This window comes from Panthera leo, chromosome D2 (assembly GCF_018350215.1).
Source record: "Panthera leo isolate Ple1 chromosome D2, P.leo_Ple1_pat1.1, whole genome shotgun sequence".
Taxonomy (NCBI): Eukaryota; Metazoa; Chordata; class Mammalia; order Carnivora; family Felidae; genus Panthera; species Panthera leo.
In genome coordinates, this window is record NC_056689.1 from 47,766,535 (window position 1) to 47,788,923 (window position 22,389).

At 37.5% G+C, this 22,389-nt stretch overlaps 2 protein-coding genes and 1 pseudogene across 2 annotated transcripts; all 3 read left to right on the plus strand.

Annotated features, from left to right (window-relative positions):
• Positions 1-442: 442 nt before the first annotated feature.
• LOC122202543 (olfactory receptor 6C74-like) lies at positions 443-1,474 on the plus strand. The gene has a single exon (XM_042908972.1). It carries the CDS (start codon positions 452-454, stop codon positions 1,472-1,474), a length of 1,023 nt encoding a protein of 340 aa, XP_042764906.1. The 5' UTR covers positions 443-451.
• A 4,017-nt stretch (positions 1,475-5,491) lies between these two features.
• On the plus strand, positions 5,492-6,077 carry LOC122201817 (annotated as a pseudogene).
• Positions 6,078-10,824: 4,747 nt separating this feature from the next.
• On the plus strand, positions 10,825-21,440 carry LOC122202672 (olfactory receptor 6C74-like). The gene is made up of 2 exons (XM_042909117.1): positions 10,825-11,786; positions 21,374-21,440. Exons 1-2 carry the CDS (start codon positions 10,825-10,827, stop codon positions 21,438-21,440), a joined length of 1,029 nt encoding a protein of 342 aa, XP_042765051.1.
• The last annotated feature ends 949 nt before the right edge of the window (positions 21,441-22,389 follow it).

The window sequence follows — 22,389 nt, forward strand, 5'->3', positions numbered from 1 at the left end:
TATCCTTTATGAAAACTTGTAACCATGTGCACAGTTCTTTTTTTTTTATCATTTAACATAAATATATTCAAGATAAAATAATTTATTTTTACTTAATAAAGTATAAAAACTAGACATAAAATATAATATTTAAAATAATTAAAAAATCCAGTCACCACGCTTATACTATTTTATTTTTTATTAGTTTTTTCCCCTTCTTAAATTTGAAAAAAATTATAGTTGACACACAACGTTACATTAATTTCAGGTATACAATATAGTGATTCAGCAACTCTATATGTTATGCTATGTTTACCACAAGTGTAACTACCCTCTGTCATCATACAACACTATCGCAATATCATTGACTGTATTCCCTATGTTATACCTTTCATCCCTGTGACTTATTCATTCCATAACTGGAAGCCTGTATCTCCCACTGCCCTTCATCCATTTGGTGACTCTGTTTTATATGTTTCCCAAAGTTCTTAATTCTTCAGTCATGATATTCTACAAAATAGCTCAGAGAGTTGAAGAAATGGAAAAGTCAGTGATAGGGGATACACGAAACTGGACAGAAGTTCAGGAATTCACTCTGGAGGGCTTTCCGGCTGTCCAGAACCTTGGAAAGGTTCTCTTCCTGGTACATCTGCTGGCATACCTGGCCTCCATCATGGGAAATACACTCATAATCACCATTACCTGGACTGACCATCGCCTCCAGACACCCATGTACTTCTTCCTCCGCAGTTTCTCCTTTTTTGAATGCTGTTTTGTAACCACTGTTATTCCTAAATTGTTGGCCATCTTTCTGTCAGGGAGGCAATCAATTTCTTTTGTGGCTTGCTTCACACAAGCCTTTGTCTTTCTTTTCCTGGGAACAACTGTTTTCTTCCTTATGGCGGTATTATCCCTAGATAGGTACCTGGCCATTTGCAAACCTCTGTATTACTCAACCATCATGAACCCAAGGATGTGTTTCCTTCTGGTCACTGCCTGCTTATCTTTGGGATTTGTCCTCATGGTGGTTCCAATTATAATGCTTTCCCAGTCATCCTTCTGTGGCTCCCATGTCATCCCTCACTTCTTTTGTGATTTTGGGCCACTGATTCATCTCTCTTGTTCTGACACCAGATCTACTGAAATGTTGGCCTTTATCCTTGCTTTGTTTATCCTTTTGACATCCCTTATCGTAACCATCATTGCATACAGCAACATAGTAGTCACAGTTGTGCGACTTCCGTCAGCCAAGGAGCGACAGAAAGCTTTCTCCACCTGCTCCTCTCACCTCATTGTCCTCTCTCTGATGTATGGCAGCTGTGTCTTTATATACGTGAAACCAAAGCAAACAAACAGGCTGGACTCTAACAGGGAGGCTGCCCTTGTGAACACGGTGGTGACTCCGCTGCTGAACCCTGTCATCTACACTCTGCGGAACAAGCAGGTCCATCAGGCTCTGAGGGATGCTCTGTCCAGGGTTAGATTGCAGAAATAGAACCATAGACTGTCAGAGGGAGAATGCCTCTTCTCCATCTAATGCAATCTCCATCCTATTTCTGGAATCTCTTACATAGTCTTGCAACTGTGTTTTTAAAGTTTCTGCTCGTTTATTCTTAGAATAAGGGCCAATTTATCTTATAATCCAATGTAATCCACTACTTGAAAGCTCTAACATTCTTGTTCATATTGAAATGAAATTATCTTCCTGCTCTGTGATCTTCTGTTCACGAGTTTTAACTCGATAGGATTCAACAAATTTTAATGAGGAGTCTCATATCCATGATTCTGTTTGATGCATGTGAAATCTCAAAGTTGAGAAGGTGTGGTTTCATGTATCTACTTGTGGTAAGTACATAGGGATGGAAAATGAAATTCACAAGAATTAAGAATATCAAGTTGGTTCAAGGATAGATGTAACATGGTCACTATATTGATTTTTGAAGGACACATGTACATAACCGTCATGATATTAATAGCATTACTTGAAATGACTCAATGCAATTGTTTTCAATTGTGCATTGTCTGTATATAAATAGAATATAAATCTTTACAATTCTAGTTTACGCTATAATGAAGATACATAAATGTCTCTAATTGAAATTGAAAGTTTCCTTTGGTTATGCTCATCTGCTAGTACTGATTTCAGTACTAAAGACCCTAGGATGGAGTACCAGAGAGAGAGAAGCATTATGATTTCTGGAACAAGGAATTGAGTGGTTAAGATTGTTTCCCTACTACAGAAAAGGAATTGAGGGGAATCTAACCAAAGGTGGAAAGGAGTCTGATTGTGACTGTAGAGTCTTTCTAAGTAAATCTATAAGCAAGTATCTTTATTTGTGAAATGAGAGCTTTGATGTGATAATCTCTGGCTGTCCATTATTAGTACTAGTGTGAAATGACACGGCTGATACCAAACATGACACAAAGACACACTGTAATAGAAATACAACTTGAGCGTAGAAAAGAGAAAATGATGAGATGTTTTTGTTTGTTTTAATTTTGTTTAGTGTTAAGTTCACGCATGACATCTTTAATGTGTTTTTTGGCCATGTGTATGTCTTCTTTGGGAAAATGTCAGTGCAGGTCCTCTGCCCATTTTAAAATCAGATTATTTTTGGGGCTTTTTTGGGTGTTAAGTTTTTAAATATATTTTGGATATTATCCCCTCATTGGATATGTCATACGCAAATATCTTCTCTCATTCAGTAGGTTACCTTTTGGTTTTGTTGATGGTTTCCTATGCTGTGCAAGTGATGAGATATTTTAATGAAGAATTACAACTATAATTTAGTTATTCAAGATTTTGGTAGGAAAGGATAGATTTGGACACAAGACACAGTAAGAAAAGTCCTTGAGCTGGTGTTTGCTTGGCATAGTTGGCTATCATGCTTTGCTCTGACCACATTATTCTGTGGTTTCAGGCATAATAATTGACTGTGTTATGAAGATTTCTGGCATACAATTACTAATGAATTTGAAGAATAGACTACTCAACACATTTTTGTTCACCCTTTGCACATATAAAAATTTCCAAGTATTTTTTTGTGTAGGCTTATCTCTTTTTATGACATTTGGTATATTCCCTTTGCTCAAAGCATCACATTGTCAATGATTTTTCCCAGAATGGCCAATTAACAGTACAGTTATTGGCAGAAAGGTCTCCCCATAGGAATGCACATGTCGGTGGAGGCTGGTGATGGCAGGTGGGCTGTAGCATGCAGCTTGGGGGCCTAGCTGAAGGTGAGCCCAGTGGTGCAGGCTAGTGACAGGAGTCAAGGCCAAATCTGGGGCCACATGCAGCTAATTCAAAATATATAAAGAACTCATACAAATCAATGATTAAAAAAACACAACTCAAATAAAGTAATTGGCAAAGGACCTGAATAAACATTTTTTCCAAAGAAGACATTTAAATAGCCAATAGGTATATGAAAAGATGTTCAACATCATTAATCATCAGAGAAATACAAATCAAAAATCACAATGAGATATTATCTCACACCTAAGCTAGGTTAGAATGGCTATCATAAAAAAGTGAAAGGAAAAGAAGTATTGGTGAGGATGTGGAGAAAGGGGAACTTTGGACACTGTTGATGAGAATTTAAACTGGTGCAATCACTGTGGAAAATAATATGGAAGTTCCTCAGGAAGCTACCTAAGTGTCCATCCATAGATAAGTGGATAAAGAAGCTTTGGTGCATACACACACACACACACACACACACACACAAACACACACAATGGAATAATGCACAGGCAAAAAAAAATGAAATATTGCCATTTGCAACAACATGGATGATTTAGGGGATATTGTGCTAAGCAAAATGAGTCATTCAGAGAAAGACAGATACCATATAATTAACTTCTATGTGGAATTTAAGAAATAAGTGAACAAAAAAGAGAGACAAAAAACCAGACTCTTAAATAGAGAACAAACTGGTGATTGCTGGACAGGAGGTGGCAGGGTGGGGGCGGGGAGCGGGGGGGAATGGGTGAAATAAATGAAGGGAATTAAGAGTACACTTTCATGATGAGCACTGAGTTATGTATAGAATTGTTGAATCACTATATTGTACACTTGAAATGAATATAACACTGCATGATAATTATACTTGAATAAAAAATGGTTGAAAATTTAAAAATATATAAGAAAACTACTGTATAATCCAATGATACTACTTCTGGATATATCTCCAAAGGAGTCGAAATGAAGATATTGAGGAGATATCTGCACTCCCATGTTCCCTGCAGCGTTATTTATTATAGCCAAGATATAGAAATGACATAAGTATCCATTGATGGATGAATGAATAAAGAAAATGTGCACAGCTTTCTGTATGTTAATCATAATTGAATAAAATGGCTTTAAAAAAGAAAATTGCACTTTTTTGATTCAAAATTTTACTGAATAGTTTTAATAGATGAGATGAGTAGAATATTAGACATGCCAGATGAAAAATTAGCATATTCGAAGATATAGAAACTTAAAAACACACACACAAAGAAAAAATAATCCAACTAAAATGATAAGAGCATCAGTGAAATATGGGACAAATTCAGGCAATCCAACAAGCATATAATTCGATTTCTGAAACAGAAGTTTGTATGTGGAGAGGGATGACAAAAAAAGATTTAAGGACACGATGGCCAAAATTTTACAAATTTTCTGAGAACAGAACCAAAGGTCTAAGCAAAACCCAAGCACTAGAAACATGAAAAAATCCACACCAAAATGCATAAAACATTGCTCAAAACCAGAGATAAAGAGAAAATCTTAAAAACAGCCAAAAGGAAAAATTACATGTTTCATACTGAGGAACAAAGATAAAGATGACATAAAATTCTCTTTGGAAAGAAGTAAATGAGAATTCAGTGATACAGGCACTTTTGAAGGACTGTGAATAAAAATCTGCCGACCTAGAATTTGATACCTGTAAAACTGTCAAAAATGAAGGCTTACAAAAGATAAAAGGATTAATCACTAGCAAGCCTACAGAATAATAACTGATAAAGTCAGTCCTTCCAAGAGAAAGAAAATTACACCAGATGAAAATATGCAGAGCTATGAAAAAGAATGAAGAGCACTGGAAATAGTAACTATATGGTAGGTATTTAAGGTATTTATTTTAATTATTTAAATGTCTGAAAGATAATAGACTCCACAAAAATAGTAACAATGCAGTGTGGAGTTCATAACATACGTGGAAGGAAAATATATGACAATAATATCATAAAAGCTGAGGGGGTAGAAATAGAAGTATACTATTATAAGTTTCTTATATGTGAAGTGGTAAAACTATCACTTGGAGGTAGGTAATGATAAGTTAAAGATGTATACTGTAAACACGAAAGCAACCACTGAAATAAAAGTAAAAAGTTATAGCTAAGAAGCCAACAGAAGAGATAAAATGGAATTATCACAATGGGGCAGTAGGAAACTTGGATTGATGTATATCTTCATTATATTCATTATGGTGGTGATTTCATCAGTATTTAAACATGTGAAAATGCCATGCCAAGTCCCTGGAAAAGGCTGGCTGGGCTGCTGAGCCTGCTGGGCCAGACAATAAGAGGCCAGCATGGAAACATATTAAGATGAAGAAACTAGCAGAGACATCAGCTAAAGTAGGTAACTTCAACCCTAGGAAGATCAGCCCTTAAAAAATGTGAGAGGTATCTAAACAGTTACTGGCTGATGAAAGTCAGAGCCAGACAGCCAACCAGAGAAAGGTGTAGCTGTAAACTTAAGTACTGAGCATCTTAAAGCACAGTCCAAGCAGACAGCATACTGGGATGGTGTTTCAAAACTACCAGGACAGGCCTGGAACTTCCTTCAAGCCATGAAGCTGGGGGGAGAAACCTACCATAGCAACTGCAAAGAGCCAAATATCACAGAATTTGTGAAGCTTATGAAGGAGGCTTACCCAGACCACACACAGTTTGAGAAAAACAATCCCCATTATGACCCATCCAGAAAAGAAGACAATCCCAAATGATCCACGGTAGATGTACAATTTGTTCCAGTGATAAAGCATTTCATTACCCTGACTGAGCTCAAAACCCATCACCAAGCCCTTAAAACAATATGGCTTTCTTAGGCAAACCATAAAAGAGACTCTTAACTACAGAGAACAAACTGAGGGTTGTTATAGGTGGGGAATGGGCTAAATGGGTGATGGAGATTAAGGAGAGCACTGTTGTGATGAGCACTGGGTGTTGTATGTATGTGATGAATCACTAATTTCTACTCCTGAAACTAATATTACACTATATGTTAACTAACTGGAATTTGAATAAAAACCCAAAACATTAAAAAAAATAACATGCCAAAATGTATCAAATTATACACTTTAAATATGTCCATTTATATCAATGATCACTTAAAGCTGTTTAAAAGATAATAGAGCTGATTGTAATGCAATATTGAAAATGCATGGTTAATTCAAAAGAAAATAGGAAAGAAGAATGTGAAATATATAGCAGGGGACAAATAAAAGGAAACATCAAGATGGTAGTTAGGGTACCTGGGTGGCTTAGCCAGTTAAGTGACTCTTGATTTTGTCTCAGGTCATGATCTCATGGTCATGAGACCAAGCCCTGCATCAGGCTCAATGCTGGGTGTGGAGCCTGCTTAAGATTCTGTCTCTCCCTCTCCCTCCACCCCTCTCCCCCCTCTCTCTCTCTCTCAAAAATAAAAAGATGGTAGAGTTATATCTAACCTTATAATAATGACATTACATGTAAATGGACTAAGCACTCCAATTAAAAAAGGGGACAGAGAGAGAGAGAGAGAGAGAGAGAGAGAGAGAACTACATTGGGTAAAAAGGAAGACCTTACCATGTGCTGGTTATAAGAATAACGTTTAAATATATACAGTAAGAAATTCCAAGAAACATCAAGCAAAAGAAAGCTTGTGTGACCATAGTAATATGTATTAAAAAAATAGACTTCACAGTGTATTTTCAGAGATTAAGAGGTACATTTATAATGATAAATGAAATCACCAGGAAGACATAATTTTATATGTATATTCACATAATGATAGAGCTTAAAATTCATGAAAGAAAAGTTGGAAGAACTAAAGTAAAAAGATCCACAAATATAGAGGTTTTAACATCATTATTTCAGTAATTAATACAACAAACAGACAAAAAAATCAGTACACATAGAGATTTGCATGACTATCAACTAAGTGCACTTAATTGATAATTGTAGATTGTTATATTTAGCACCTGAAGATACACATTATTTTCATGTGTACATGGAAATTGCACTACTAGGTATTTACCCAAATGATACAAAAATATTTATCCAAAGGGATACCTGCACCCTGATGTTTATAGCATCATTATCAACAGTGGCCAAATTATGGAAAAAGCCCACATGTCCATAGACTGATGAACAGATAAAGAAGATACGGTATATATATATACAGTGGAATATTAGCCGTAAAAAAGAATGAAACCTTGCCATTTGCAGTTATGTGGATGAAGCCAGTGTGTATTATGCTAAGTGAAATATGTCAGAGAAAGACAAATATCATATGATCTCACTCATATGTGAAATTAAGAAACAAAACAGATGAACATATGGAGAGAGAAAAAAGAGAGGCAAACCATAAGAATGACTCTTAATTATAGAGATCAAACTGAGGGTTGCTGGAGGGGAGGTGGACAGGGGATGGGCTAAATGGGTGATGGTATTAAGGAGGGCACTGTTTTATAGTTTGATTTGAACAGCGGTTACATGGCTATTTATATACTTAGAAAATTATCAACCTGTACAATTAAAACTTGTTCATTTTACAGAATGTAAATTATACCTCATTCAATAAAATACCAAGTTAAAAAGGGAAACAAGCAAAGACAATTGTAAAAATTTAAGCTTGTCTTTCTTGACATACGCAATTCGGGATTTTGTAAATTTTACCATTCTAGACCACTCATGGAAAATATACCTTTGAAGACTTGTACAAAGAATTGTGTGGGCTATTGATAATGACAGTTGTATGTTACCATATGCAGTGAAATGGCAATTATGTTATATTTCTGCTGAAATTTCTCATTTCCAAATATGGACAATTAAATGTCCTCTGGGACTCTTATGATTTTAGTTCCTGCTTCCTTTTTTCATACTCCTCTAAATGAATTCTCAGTGTTCCAGAGGTTTGTCCTTTTGGACCCTGTGTGTCTCATTGGGGATGGTAAATAATCCTGTAGTAAATATATCATCAGGGCATTTGAATGTATTCTCATTTATGACTGCAATGATCCTCAGCTACTCTGAAAGGTGGGGAGCAACTGGTTGATGGGAAAGTGACTAACGAGTCCAAAGGAAAGTGACCTTTGTTATCTCTTCTTCCTGACTTTCTTGTGCTATGGATGCATAACTGACCAAATTTGATGTTTATGATGGACTGGGTCATCGTATGCCATAGACTGGATATAAATATGTTCAGGAATTTTAAATGGTTGCATCAGCAAATTCTGGTGCATATTTGCGATACTTTCTATTGTCTTGATCTAGGATTTATCAGTCCAGTTGCTATAGGGGAAAACTATGACTGTTAATCCTCCAGAGTTTAGAAATCTCTGTCTTCCATGAAAAAAAAATCAGCCTTAATCATTTCCTATTAATTTAAGACATAAGGCATTTATTGATTTCTTCAATAGTTCAAGGAAAAGTACGTCTCATTTAAGAGTGTTCTTCCCCACACTGCGTTCCATTAGCCTAGGAGAAAATTCCTGGCTGTCGGAAGAAAAGAGAAGCATATTGTCAAAGAAACTGTTTCCTGTAAGCTGCTTCTTGGTGAGTACTTGACTATGAGGATACTTGCAACCTAACAGGTCACATATTTAAAGCAGAGACTTGTTATGTTTAAGTTTGTATTGTGGGTCATGCATAGTTACTGTAATAGGTTTAGCTAAATCAAAGAATTAAGTAAAGTACAATTTAATTATGGTGACTTACTCACTAGAGCACTGATTTCCAATGGATGCCCAGATTCGTTCCCCAAAGATTACATATCAATTCATCTGGCTTCTAGGTACACACTGGCATTAACAAAACAAAGCAAAACAAAACAATGTTCCTCTAGTGATTGCAAAGGGGATACAGGTGTAATTCCATCACACCAAAATCTTCTGGTGTAACAAAAATATTCCCAGAAAACAATATTGAAGGGTAATTTATGACTAAGAGCAGAAGGAAGAATTTTTCTCTCAGGTGGGTAGAGTGAGAAGGAAACTGACTCACCCATTAAATGTTTATTCATTGATTCTGAACAACCAAGTCATGTAACCATGCCTCTAGCCCCCAACATTTAGACATGGTTTCTCTTAAACCCAAAGACTGGGTAGTTATGAGATATTGTGATAAACTAGGTTTCCTCCTTACTCTTTTTTTGAATATGAAATTTATTGTCAAATTGGTTTCCATACTACACCCAGTGCTCATCCCAACAGGTGCCCTCCTCAATGCCTATCACCCACTTTCCCTCCCTCCCACCCCCCATCAACCCTCAGTTTATTCTCAGTTTTTAAGAGTCTCTTATGGTTTGCCTCCCACCCTCTCTAACTTTATTTTTCCCTTCCTCTCCCCCATGGTCTTCTGTTAAGTTTCTCAGGATCCACATAAGAGTGAAAACATACGGTATCTGTCTTCCTCTGTAGGACTTATTTCACTTAGCATAACACTCTCTTGCTTACTCTTAAGGTCTTGGGTAAAGAACTCAGGCTGAACCAACTTCATGTCAGGAAAATAACTGGTTTGGAACATGCTAATAGGAAAATGATCTCCTTGCCAATTTCTTTTTCTTTTCTTTTCTTTTCTTTTCTTTTCTTTTCTTTTCTTTTCTTTTCTTTTCTTTCTTTCTTTCTTTCTTTCTTTCTCTTTCTTTCTTTCTTTCTTTCTTTCTTTCTTTCTTTCTTTCTTTCTTTCTTTCATGTATGTATTTATAGAGTGTGCACAAGTGGGGGAGGGGCAGAGATAAAGAGAGACAGAATCCCAAGCAGGCTCCACACCATCAGTGCAGAACCTGATGTGGGGCTGGAACTTATGAACTGTGAGATTGTGAACTGAACCCAGATCAAGAATTGGATGCTAAACCGACTGAGCCACCCAGGTGCCCCCCCCCCCCGCCCACAGTTTCTATTTCCAGAGGACTGAAGTCAGTACATAGGAGAGCTTCATATATTGCATATTATACCTGAAGTATAGAAATTAAAACTGTGACCCCATAAAAATATTCTTTGTGGGATGATAATCTTCATTGTTATCTGTTGGTTTTATACATTATGTGTAAACAATAATTTTCAATTTGCATTCTTTACCTTATGGACTTATTAAAAATATTTTCCGGGGCGCCTGGGTGGATCAGTCGGTTGAGCATCCGACTTCGGCTCAGGTCATGATCTCACAGTTTGAGTTCGAGCCCCATGTTGGGCTCTGTGGTGATAGCTCAGAGCCTGGATCCTGCTTCAGATTCTGTGTCTCCATCTCTCTCTGCCCTATCCCCACTCATGCTCTGTCTCTCTCTGTCTTAAAAATAAATAAAATATTAAAAAAATATTTTCCAAAAAAGTAAAGTTGCACATTAAAATTTATTTTCAAAAATAAACAATAAGCCTTCAATTTTTACAATTTAATAATAGAAAAAGTTCAAAATCTTTTATAATACAGCATTTAAATGATACAAAATAAGCCCTCATTCAGAGTTGTAGCTGCAAGTAGTAGTAATTTTTTTAATAGTGGCCATGATTTAAATTTTTTATTCTTTGATGATAGGAATCACTTGATGATAGTGTTGTCTGTTTAACAGATCCAACAGAGTTGATGACAGAGAAATGGAGATAAACATGGAGGTGAGGAATGAGACAACAATCCAAGAATTCATTCTGGAAGGGTTTCCTGCCATCCAGTACCTGGGGAACATCTTCTTCCTGATGCATCTGCTGGCATATCTGGCCTCTATCACAGGAAATATGGTGATCATCATTATCACTTGGGTTGACCATCGCCTCCAGACACCAATGTATATTTTACTCAGCACTTTCTCCTTCTCTGAATGCTGTTTTATTACCACAGTTATTCCTAAACTGCTGTCCATCTTTCTTTCAGGAAGGCAAACAATTTCCTTTACTTCTTGTCTCACACAAGCCTTTTCTTTTCTGTTTTTTGGGTCAATAATTTTTTTCCTGATGGCTGTGATGTCCTTGGATCGATACCTGGCCATTTGCAAACCTCTGCACTACCCGGCCATCATGAACCTGAGGGTTAGTTTCTTTCTGGCTTTCTTCTTCAATGCTTTGTCCTTCATCTTGATCACTGGTCTGGTGCTCAAGGTTTCTCAGTTATCCTTCTGTGGCCCCAATGTCATCTCTCATTTCTTTTGTGACCTCGGCTCCCTGATTCATCTCTCTTGTTCTGACACTGGGTCTGTTGAAATATATGTCTTCTTCCTTGCTCTGCTTGTCATTCTGATATCTCTCATTTTAACCATCATTGCATACAGCAATATAGTAGTCACAATTGTGCGACTCCCATCAGCCAAGGAGCGACAGAAAGCTTTCTCCACCTGCTCCTCTCACCTCATCGTCCTCTCTCTGATGTATGGCAGCTGTGTCTTTATATACGTGAAACCAAAGCAAACAAATAGGCTGGACTCCAACAGGGAGGCTGCCCTTGTGAACACAGTGGTGACCCCACTGTTGAACCCTGTCATCTATACTCTGCGGAACAAGCAGGTCCACCAGGCTCTGAGGGATGCTCTGTCCAGGGTGAGGTTGCAGAAACAGAGCTTTGGAGGGTAAGTGGATCTTCTTGGTCTTCTAGTTCAATTTCCCATTATTGCAGAAATCTTTCCTATAGAATCTCTACATATAGTGATCTAGCCTATGCTAATTTCATCTAGATGGGTACTATCTTACTTTGCAATGCAATACTTTTCACTATTTGAAAATTCATCTTAGTTCTCTATATTATGCTGAAGGATATCTTGATTTTCTACTCAGTGGTCTTTTATGAATTCAATTCAAACAACTAGGTTCTCTGTGGAGAACCTAGTATACATAAATCATAAAATATAATTTTTTTAAGCTAAGAATTTAAAAAGTTGTCAATAAAATAATAATAATAATAATAATTGCTGGTACAGTCTTATGCTTGAGTTTTCTGATACCTAAGAAAACATAGAAAACATTACCATTTTATGTATTCATGGTTTGAAATTTTAGAAACAAATTGTTTCTGAAAATTACATAAAGTCATATAATAGCCTAATGAAAATTAATGGTATTTCATTAATTGTATCTTTTATGTAAATGAACCAGCAGTAGGCTGGTTCTTTCTTTGGGTCAATTGGTTTTAGAGGCATAAGTAGCTCAGGGTAACCTAGAGGTGGTTAGGGACTTTGACATTGTCATCTTCTAGTGTATCAAATGTAACCAATAAAATTGTCTTTAATTCTTTCTTGAAACATAAATAAAAGGCAAAACTTTTTAATTTGTTCAACTTTTCCCCCTGTAATTGATATTGCCAAGCCTTGGTCCCAGTAGGTTACTGAAAAATAGGTGATCCCACTACCAGATTCTCTCCCCACATGTAAGAGATATTTTCTCCCAATGTGATTTTAGGTGTGGGAGCTGCCACCATCTTTCAGGTTAAGCTAAATTATGGTCAACATTTTATGCAGCAAACTAACAGAACTCATAATTAGGAAAGTTTAAAAGGAAAATGAATGCATTGATAATTAAAAAATGGATTAAAATTGGGTCAGTTATGGTGTTTGTAGCTTCTTGGAGTAGGTGGCTCCCTCCCCACTGAAGACAATTGGCCCTAATGGGAAGTAGTACCTGTCACATCTGACACGACATGTACATGGTGTGCATTTGATTTTTACTGTGTCTGATTTGATTGTGTATATTCCTTTCCTGCTTGATTTGAGAATTCCTTATATTTAAGGCATATTCTGATTAGGAAGAACTTTAGACTATCAAAGAATGTTGAGTGATTTAGATTTTTATGTCTGGGAATTGTCTGATTATAAACTGTCCTGGGGGTTATGGTCTTCCAAGGACTGTTGTGTCTATGTCCCTCCTTTCTCCAAAGAAGAAGATAATTTCTGAACCTAATCTAAAGGCAGGGAACTCCTGAGAATTATCTGCTTTTGGTTTCTGTGCATTAGATAAAATAGCCACCTCTTCCAATTTTCACAGCCTGACCTCATGAACCAGACTAGTGTAGGGGATGAACCTCTAGGTATTTTTGTAGATGCTGTTTATTAAGTTGAGGTAGTTACCCTGTACTCCTAGCTTATTATGAGTTTATTTTTGTTTTTTATCATGAATGAGCAGGGAAGATACTCCTTGCTTGACTCAGATGAAGCCACTAGAAGAAGGTATGGTTTTTCTGTTGGTATTTGGATGGAGTAGGGTTAGTATTGATAAAAATTCCGTTATTAGGGCATTCTTCTCCAAGTTTGGGTTAGGGGGAAAAGTTTTTTTTGTTTTTTTTGTTTTAACTATTTAAAAGAATCTGTCGGTTCTGAGTTGGAGGCTTCTGAAGCACCCTGTCTGGGATATATGAAAGGCAATGAGGTATCTCAGTATGTGGATCCTGAGAAACTTAACAGAAGACTACAGAGGAGGGGACAGGGGAAAAGTTACAGAGAGGGAAGGAGGAAAACCATAAGAGACTCTTAAATACTGAGAACAAACTGAGTGTTGATGGAGGGTGGGGGAGAGGGGAAAGTGGGTGATGGTCATTGAGGAGGGCACCTGTTGGGATGAGCAGTGGGTGTTGTATGGAGACCAATTTGACAATAAATTATATTTAATATAAAAAATTAAAAAAAAAAGAAAGGCAATAAAGAAACCCAGGGAAACGACTGCCATATCATTCCTCAAGTCCCAAGGTCCCTAGGCCATCTACTATCTTCTTTCTATTTTTCAGAATCTTTCTGTCATTCTTTGTTGTGTTATGTCCAGGGTATCTAATTTAAAGAGGGAAGACCTGGGGGGGAAAGGGTTATTTCACCTCGTGGAACAGAAAGTCCTTAATTAACTCCTTGAAATCAGTTATTTTAGAATGAAAAGTATTACTTTGTCAAAGATGTTTCTCATATGACAGCCCATGAAAATTGAAGGATTGATTCACAGAGGAAACTTCTTAGTATTAGTAGGTATACAATTTGCAGAGAAGGTGTCAATTTCAGGAGAAATAAACTAGGGAGTTGAAAAAAATTCAATGTTTTGGTTTGAGTTACTCCAGAAGCAGACCCAGAAGCAAGAATTTGAAGACAAGTAGTTTACTGGAGAGTTTATTCTATGAATGACCAGTAGGGAGGAGGGAAAGTGCTATAGTAAAAAGAATTGTGTATTACCAAGCCAGTTACCCTTCTGGGAAATTGGAGCCCAATCTCACTGTGGAATTCTGTGTGCAGTATAATACATTCTTATGAATTATTCAAACCCAGAAGAAAAGAAGATGGGGTGTGTATATAACAATTCTGCACCCATCATCCATTGAGGATTGCTTGTGGGAGTGTTCTTTTGCTAGCCCTTCTGGCTTGTCTTATGCACAGAAAAATGTGCTCCCAGGGCCAAAAATAGTGCACTGACAGAGTTTGCAGGAATTTATAGTAAACAACCTATAGGCTGCCTGTCAAGTTGAATCCAAGGTAATATGGGTGGGGCCTAGCAGTGTCTTCTTCAATCCACCCTTTACACTAATTAGATTCACTTGCCCACCACCTTAAATTCACACTGTTAAAAAAGAACCAGTCAGAAATGAATAATGCAAAACCTGAGATTGGAAACAGGCTTGATGCAATGAACAGTATGCTGGAAGAAACAGAGGAATGAGTTAGTGATATAGAAGACAAAATAATGGAAAATAAGCTGAACAAAATAGAGAAGTAAAAAATTATAGAATATGAGAATAGACTTAGGGAACTCAGCAACTTCATCAAACACAATAACATTCATATTATAGGAGTCCCAGAAGAAGAAGAGAGAGAAAGGGGGCAGAAAATTGAGGAAATAATAGCTGAATATCTCCCTAATCTAGGGAAAGAAACAGATATCCAAATCCAGGAGGCACAAAAAGTTCCCATCAAAATAAACAAAAGTAGGCCAACACCAAGATGTATTGTGGTTAAATTTGCAAAATACAGCAATTAAAAAAAATCCTAAAAGCAGCAAGACAAAAGAAGTCCTTAACTTACAAGGGAAGACTCATAAGGCTAGCTGTAGATTTCTCAATAGAAACTTGGCAACTGGAAGGGAGTGGCATAATGTATTTATAGTACTGCATGGGAAAAATATGCAGTCAAGAATGCTTTATCCAGTAAGGCTATCATTCAGAATAGAAAGATGAAGAGTTTCTAAGACAAACAAAAACTAAAGGAGTTCGTGGCCACTAAACCAGCCCTGCAAGGAATATTAAAGGGGACTCTTTGAGTGTAAAGAAACACCAAAAGTGGGGCGCCTGGGTGGCTCAGTCGGTTAAGCGGCCGACTTCGGCTCAGGTCATGATCTCGCGGTCTGTGAGTTCGAGCCCCGCGTCGGGCTCTGTGCTGACAGCTCAGAGCCTGGAGCCTGTTTCGGATTCTGTGTCTCCCTCTCTCTGACCCTCCCCCGTTCATGCTTTGTCTCTCTCTGTCTCAAAAATAAATAAACGTTAAAAAAAAATTAAAAATAAAAAGAAACACCAAAAGTGACAAAGACGAGAAAGAATCTCCAACAGCAATGACAAATCAAGTAATAAAATGTCACTAAATACATATCTATCAATAATTACTCTGTATTGGACTAAATTCTCTAACCAAAAGACATAGGGAGTCAGAATGGATCAAAAAAGCAAGACCCACCTATATGCTGCCTAGAAGAGACTCATTTTAGACTTAAAGGCACCTGCATATTGAAAGTGAGGGGATGGAGAACCATTTATCATGCATATAAATCAAAGGAAAGCCTGAGTAGCAATACTTATATCGACAAAATAGACTTTAAAACAAAGACTAGCAAGAGATGAAAAAGGGCACCATATCATAACAAAGGGGACAATCCAACAATGAGATATAAAAGTTGTAACTATTCATGCACCCAACATGGAGACACCCAAATATATAAAACAATAACAACCATAAAATAACTCATTGGTAATAATACAGTAATAGTAAGGGGCTTTAACACCACCCTTACATCAATGTACAGATCATCTAAACAGAAAATAAACAAGGAAAAAATGGCTCTGAATGATACACTGACCAGATGGACTTAGAAATATTCACAACATTCCATCCTACAACAGCAGAATACACATTCTTTTCGGTGCAAATGGGATAGTCTCCAGAATCCATCACATATTAGGTCACAAATAAGGCCTCAACAAATACAAAGAGACTAGGTGCAAATGGGACTTTCTCCAGAATAGATCACACAGTGGTAGCAAATCAGACTTCAACAAACACAGAAAGTTTGAAATCATACCACGCATTTTTTTTCTGAGCACAATACTACAAAACTTGGAGTCAACCACAAGAAAAAGTTTGGAAACCCCACAAATACATGGGGGTTCAAGAACATGCTACTAAAGAATGAATGGGTCAACCAGGAAATTTGAAAAGAAATTTAAAAAGTATATATGGAAACAAATTAAAATGAAAGCACAGTGGTCCAAAACTTTTGGGATGCAGCAAAAGCAATTCCAAGAGGAAATTATATGGCAATACAGGCCTACCTCAAGAGTCAAGAAAAATCTCAAATAAACAACCAAATCTTACACCTAAAGGAACTAGAAAAAGAACAACAAATGAAACCTAAAGCCAGCAAAAGCAGGGAGATAAAGATTACAGGAGAAGTAAATGATATAGAAAAGCACCCAAAAAGAGTAGAACACATCAGTGAAACTAGGAGCTGGTTCCCTGAAAAAATTAGTACAACTGATAAACCTTCAGCCAGACTTATCAAAAAGAAAAGAGAAAGTACCCAAATAAATAAAATCACACATGAGAGAGGAGAAATAAAAACCAACACCACAGAAATATAAACATCCAGAAGAGAATATTATGGGAGTGCCTGAGTGGCTCAGTCAAACGTCCAACACTTGATTTTGGCTCAGATCATGATCTCATGGTTCATGAGATAGAGCCCTACATCAGGTTGTGCACTGACAGTGTGAAGCCTGCTTGGGATTCTCTCTCTTCCTCTGCCCCTCCCCTGCTCATGAACATGCACTTTCTCTGAAAATAAATAAACATTTAAAAATAAAATAAATCACATTTTTTAGAACAACAAAAAAGAAGACAATATTACAAAAAATTATATTCCAATAAATTGGACAATCTGGAAGATATTGATAAATTTTTAGAAACATATAAACACCCCAAACTGAAGCAGGCAGAAATAGAAAACTTGAACAGACTGATAACCAGCAAAGAATTTGAATCAGTTATAAAAAAAAGTCTCCCAACAAAAAAAGTCGAGGGCCAGATGGCTTCACGGGTGAATTTTAACAAACTTTTAAGGAAGAATTAACACCTATTCTTCTCAAACTGTTCCAAAAATAGAAATAGAAGGAAAACTTCCAAACTCATTCTATCAGGCCAGCATTATCTTGACACCAAACCCAGACAACAATTCCACTACAAAGGAGAAATACAGGCCAATGTCCCTGATGAACGTGGATTCAAAAATTCTAAATAATGAAAGACAGATATCATATGTTTTCACTCATATGTGGATCTTGAGAAACTTAACAGAAGACCATGGGGGAAGGGTAGGGGGAAAAATAGTTACAAACAGAGAGGGAGGGAGGCAAACCATAAGAGACTTTTAAATACGGAGAACAAACTGAGGGTTGATGGGTGTGGGGGGAAAGGGGAAAATGGGTGATGGACATTGAGGAGGGCACTTGTTGGGATGAACACTGGGTGTTGTATGTGAGCCAATTTGATAATAAATTATATTTAAAACAAAACAAAAATTCTAAATAAAATAATAGCAAATTGAATCCAACAATACATTAAAAGAATGATTTACCACAATCAAGTGGGATTTATTCTGGGGCTGCAAGGGTGGTTCAATATTTGCAAATCAATCAATGTGATATACAATATTAATAAAAGAAAGGATAAGAACCATCCGATCCTCTCAATAGATGCAGAAAAAGCATTTGACAAAGTACAACATCCATTCATAATAAAAACCCTCAACAAAGTAGGGTAAGAGGGAACATACGTCAGCATTTTAAAGGCCAAATATGAAAAACCCACAGCTAATATGAACCTCAATGGGGAAAAACTGAGAGCTTTTCCTCTATGATCAAGAATAAGACAGCGATGTCCTCTTTCACTGCTGTTCTTTAACGTTGTACTGGAAACCCTAGCCTCAGCAATCAGGCAACAAAAAGAAATAATGGCCCCCATATTGGCAAAGAAGAAGACAAAGTTTCACTATTTGCAGGTGACATGATACTCTATAGAGAAAACCTATAAGACACCACCAAAAAATTGTTAGAACTGACTTACAAATTCAGTAACATTGCAGGATACAAAATCAACGTATAGAAATCTGTGGCATATCTAGACACCAATAATGAAGCAGGAGAAAGAGAAATTAAGAAATCAATTCCATTACCAATGCAACAAAAGCAATAAGATACTGAAGAATAAACCAACCAAAGAAGTGAAAGACCTGTACTCTGAAAACTATAAAACACTGATGAAGAAAACTGAAAGGACACAGAGAAATGGAAAGACATTCATGCTCATGGATTGGAAGAACAAATATTGTTAAAATGTCTATATTACCTATAGGAATCTACACATTTAATGTAATCCATATGAAATTACCAACAGTATTTTTCACAGAGCTAGTACAAACAATCCTAAAATTTGTATGGAACCACAATAGCCACAGCAACCTTGAAAAGGAAAAGTAAAGATGGGGGCATCATGATTCTGGATTTCAGGTTATATTACAAAGTTGTAGTAATCAAAACAATATGGTAATAGAGCAAAAATAGACACATAGATCAATGGAACAGAATAGAAAATGCAGAACTGAGCCACAACTACGTGGTCAATTAATCTTTGGCAAAGCAGGAAAGAATATCCAATGGAAAAAAGACAGTCTCTTCAACAAATGGTGTCTGGGAAAACTGGACAGCAACATGCGAAAGGATGAAACTGCACCGCCTTCTTTCACTATACAAAAAGATAAATTCAAAATGGATGAATGATCTAAACGTGGGACAGGAAACCATTAAATCCTAGAGGAGAATACAGGCAGTTACCTCTTTGACATAGGCCATAGCAATTTCTTTCTAGAAATGTTGCTGAGGCAAGGTAAAAAAAGGCAAAAATATTGCATTGAGACTACATCAAAAAACATGAAGAAATATTGGTATTGGAGAGCCATGAAGGCACTATCCAGAAAAATGGAACAATTTGAAATATTTGTAGGTGTCAGTTCACCACCCCTTATGCTAGATACAAAGTGTAATTACTTCAGCTCATTTCTTTGAGTGTCCCCTTTCTAAACCTTTCCATCAAACCACATGGAGACTCTCTCCTCCCACCCTCCCACTGTCATGTTGGCATTGGTGCTCCCCAGGTGTAAGGTATTTCTGCACCATGAATCTGGCACTGAATAAAATTAATATCCCATGCAAAGGATCCTTTATCTGAGCATTAAAATGTATAGTCTCACTTTGCTCCAGCTTCTGTAACTCATCTCCCATATTCTTTATTTTTCCTAACTTCCAACTGAGAATATTACCATGGAACCCAGGTTTGGCCTGGATTGAAAGCAAAGTGTGTTGATGGAGAGATGTTATAAAAATGATTTTGTCTATTAGTGGAAAGGTGGAACCCACATGAAACTTGTGAAAGTTTCTGTAATATTTGCCTTGACCTTTACAATATGACCAATACTTATGAAGGAAGATTCAAGCAGAACAAATTTCCATACAGCTACCATATGTCCCAGGGTTGCCTGCAAATACACTTGGGAGTGTAGTCCACTTCTTTGTATTTCAATGGGAAGCCAAGGCCACGGAAAAATGGATCACTCCTGCCACTGCAGCCTAGCTGAGGTACCGAGGAGAGGAAGCAGTTTTTCAAGCCAATGGTTGCTATGGATACAGCTTCTCCACCCTAAGGCTCACATCTCTTCCTCTATTCCATCTAGAAAGAATCTGAGGATCCACTTCTCAGATACTTTCAAAGAGAGAGGGTCCTGCCAGGTTAGAGATTTTATAGAAACCACTAAGTATTCCTTTTCTTCCCTGAAGAGGAAGAAGTGTGTGCTTTCCTTTTCAAGGATATTGTGGAACAAAATTAAAATACCTTTTAGATGAAAATATGCAATGAAAAGAATCATAACATTGGTAGAAGCATGAAGAATGGTTGACCAAGAAAGGTGGACTTCACCAGTATCTTCCCAAAAGACTGATGAAAGCCAGGGTGTAAACAAGCTCTTACTCATAAAATCTGTTCTTTTAACAACTATGCTCTGGCATATACCACATGTAGAAAATTGTAGTCTGGACTTGTACCTCAAATTAGTAGCAACATTCAGCTTGGGATTTTAGAAACCCTTGGGAAATTGTCATATAGTTTTCTTGAAAACTCTTGGCAGAGAACAGTGTGGACATCTGGGAATCAGTGTCGCCATAAATAATGAGAAGATAAATATAAGGGTTGCCCTAGTAACTTTTTCTCAACAGTGACCAATTAGCTGCCCCCAGGACACCAGCCGTGCCTTTACTTTCTGCCCCTGTGTCTTCATCATCTAGTAAAATTAGGGGGCTGCACTCTCTGCTCACTGGCTGGGTCCATCCTATTTGGTGACCAAACAGTCTTATGTAAAAAATATCAGAGAGCCTCAGACTTGCATGTCAGCAGATTCTCATTGTCAATGCAGTAAAACAAGGATGCTTCTCTATATGGAAAGAGGTGAAGATATGATGGAGGAGCATGGTGGAGTACAAGGTATCTTGGAGCAGGTGCACCAGTGACAGTGGAGCACTACGGCAGAAGGACCTTGCCACAGGACCCAGGGATAAACCTATAAGAAGCCGGTGAATGAGGTAGACCACAATGTTGCATGTTAGGCGGACTTTTACCCACTTGGGAGAAGAACCCTAAGTCTGAGATTCCAGCTCTAGCCCAGAATTGGCAGTAGTGAAATGTGGTTGTTTTACTCCAGCTGCTCCTTTCTGGGGTTTCGGTGGTCAAGGCTGCCATGTAGCCTTGCTGTGGTATGAAACATTTTCGGCTATAGAAAGAGGGCTTTGTCAGCCAGACACTGGCAACATGGGATGCATATTCACCCTACTGTAGGACAACAGGCTATGATAAATGCGTTTAATTCTCTCCTTTCCTCTCAGCCCACAGCAAGCTCTGGATTTCTTGGAAGATAATAGTTGCAAGAGGAGGAAGTCCTGCCTGCCATGAGGTGACTCCTATGTGTGACTGGCCTCAGGGACCGTGGTGATTTGTGGACTTACTGGGGACAACCGGAACAGAAGCAGAAGCTCCTTCAGGCTGGGGGTGAGCACTTTGGTTTCACAAGCAGCACTTCAGGGGATCTGGCCCACAGTGGGTTAGTGAGAGTGACACATTCCACACTCCCAGTGTTTAGCCTATTTTTGAGATACTAGAGCCAAACACCATCTTGAGAAAAGTCATTGATTGAGAGGACTGAAGAGAGAAGAATGTTCACTGAGTTTCATGGAAGAGTCAGTGTATGTGTGCCAGGTTCCCAGAATATCCTCTTAAGTAGGTTAATCCTGTGACCTACTGTCAGTCCCACCACCCTCACAGGCCAGCATGAACCCAAGGGGTGGGTGGTCAATTCTGGACTTACAGTTCATGTCCTGTTGTTGAGCAGCACCCAATGTCTCTGGTCTCTAGTTTCTTCTATAAAATTCTTGAGCTAAAGTAGATGCTCTCTAAGCCCTGTGTCATTCCACAGGCCAGTAACTCATCAGTGATTATAACTAAGGGTAGAAACAAGTAAGCTATGAAGCTAATCTTTCACTTAAGGTTGAGAAATCATCAACAATAAATTTACTCCCATTTTAAAATGTTTTGTCACCGCATTTGGAAACAGCAGGTACTCTGGAGTTGGGTATTCTGGCTAAAGTCCCAGCTATGTGACCCAAGTTCTCTGGAACTCTCTAAACCTCAGTTTCTGCTTCTATAAAATAAGGGGTTCATAGTTATTGTGAAGAGTCATAGAAATACTGAATTTCAATGACCCAACACAGAACAAGCATAGATCCTCAACAGATGATGATGATGACAGCTTGGGCAACAGAATGTGTTGCATTATTAAAAGGGATATTCAAAGGGAATGTTACTAACATTACTCTTATGTTTACTTACAAACTGATAATATCAT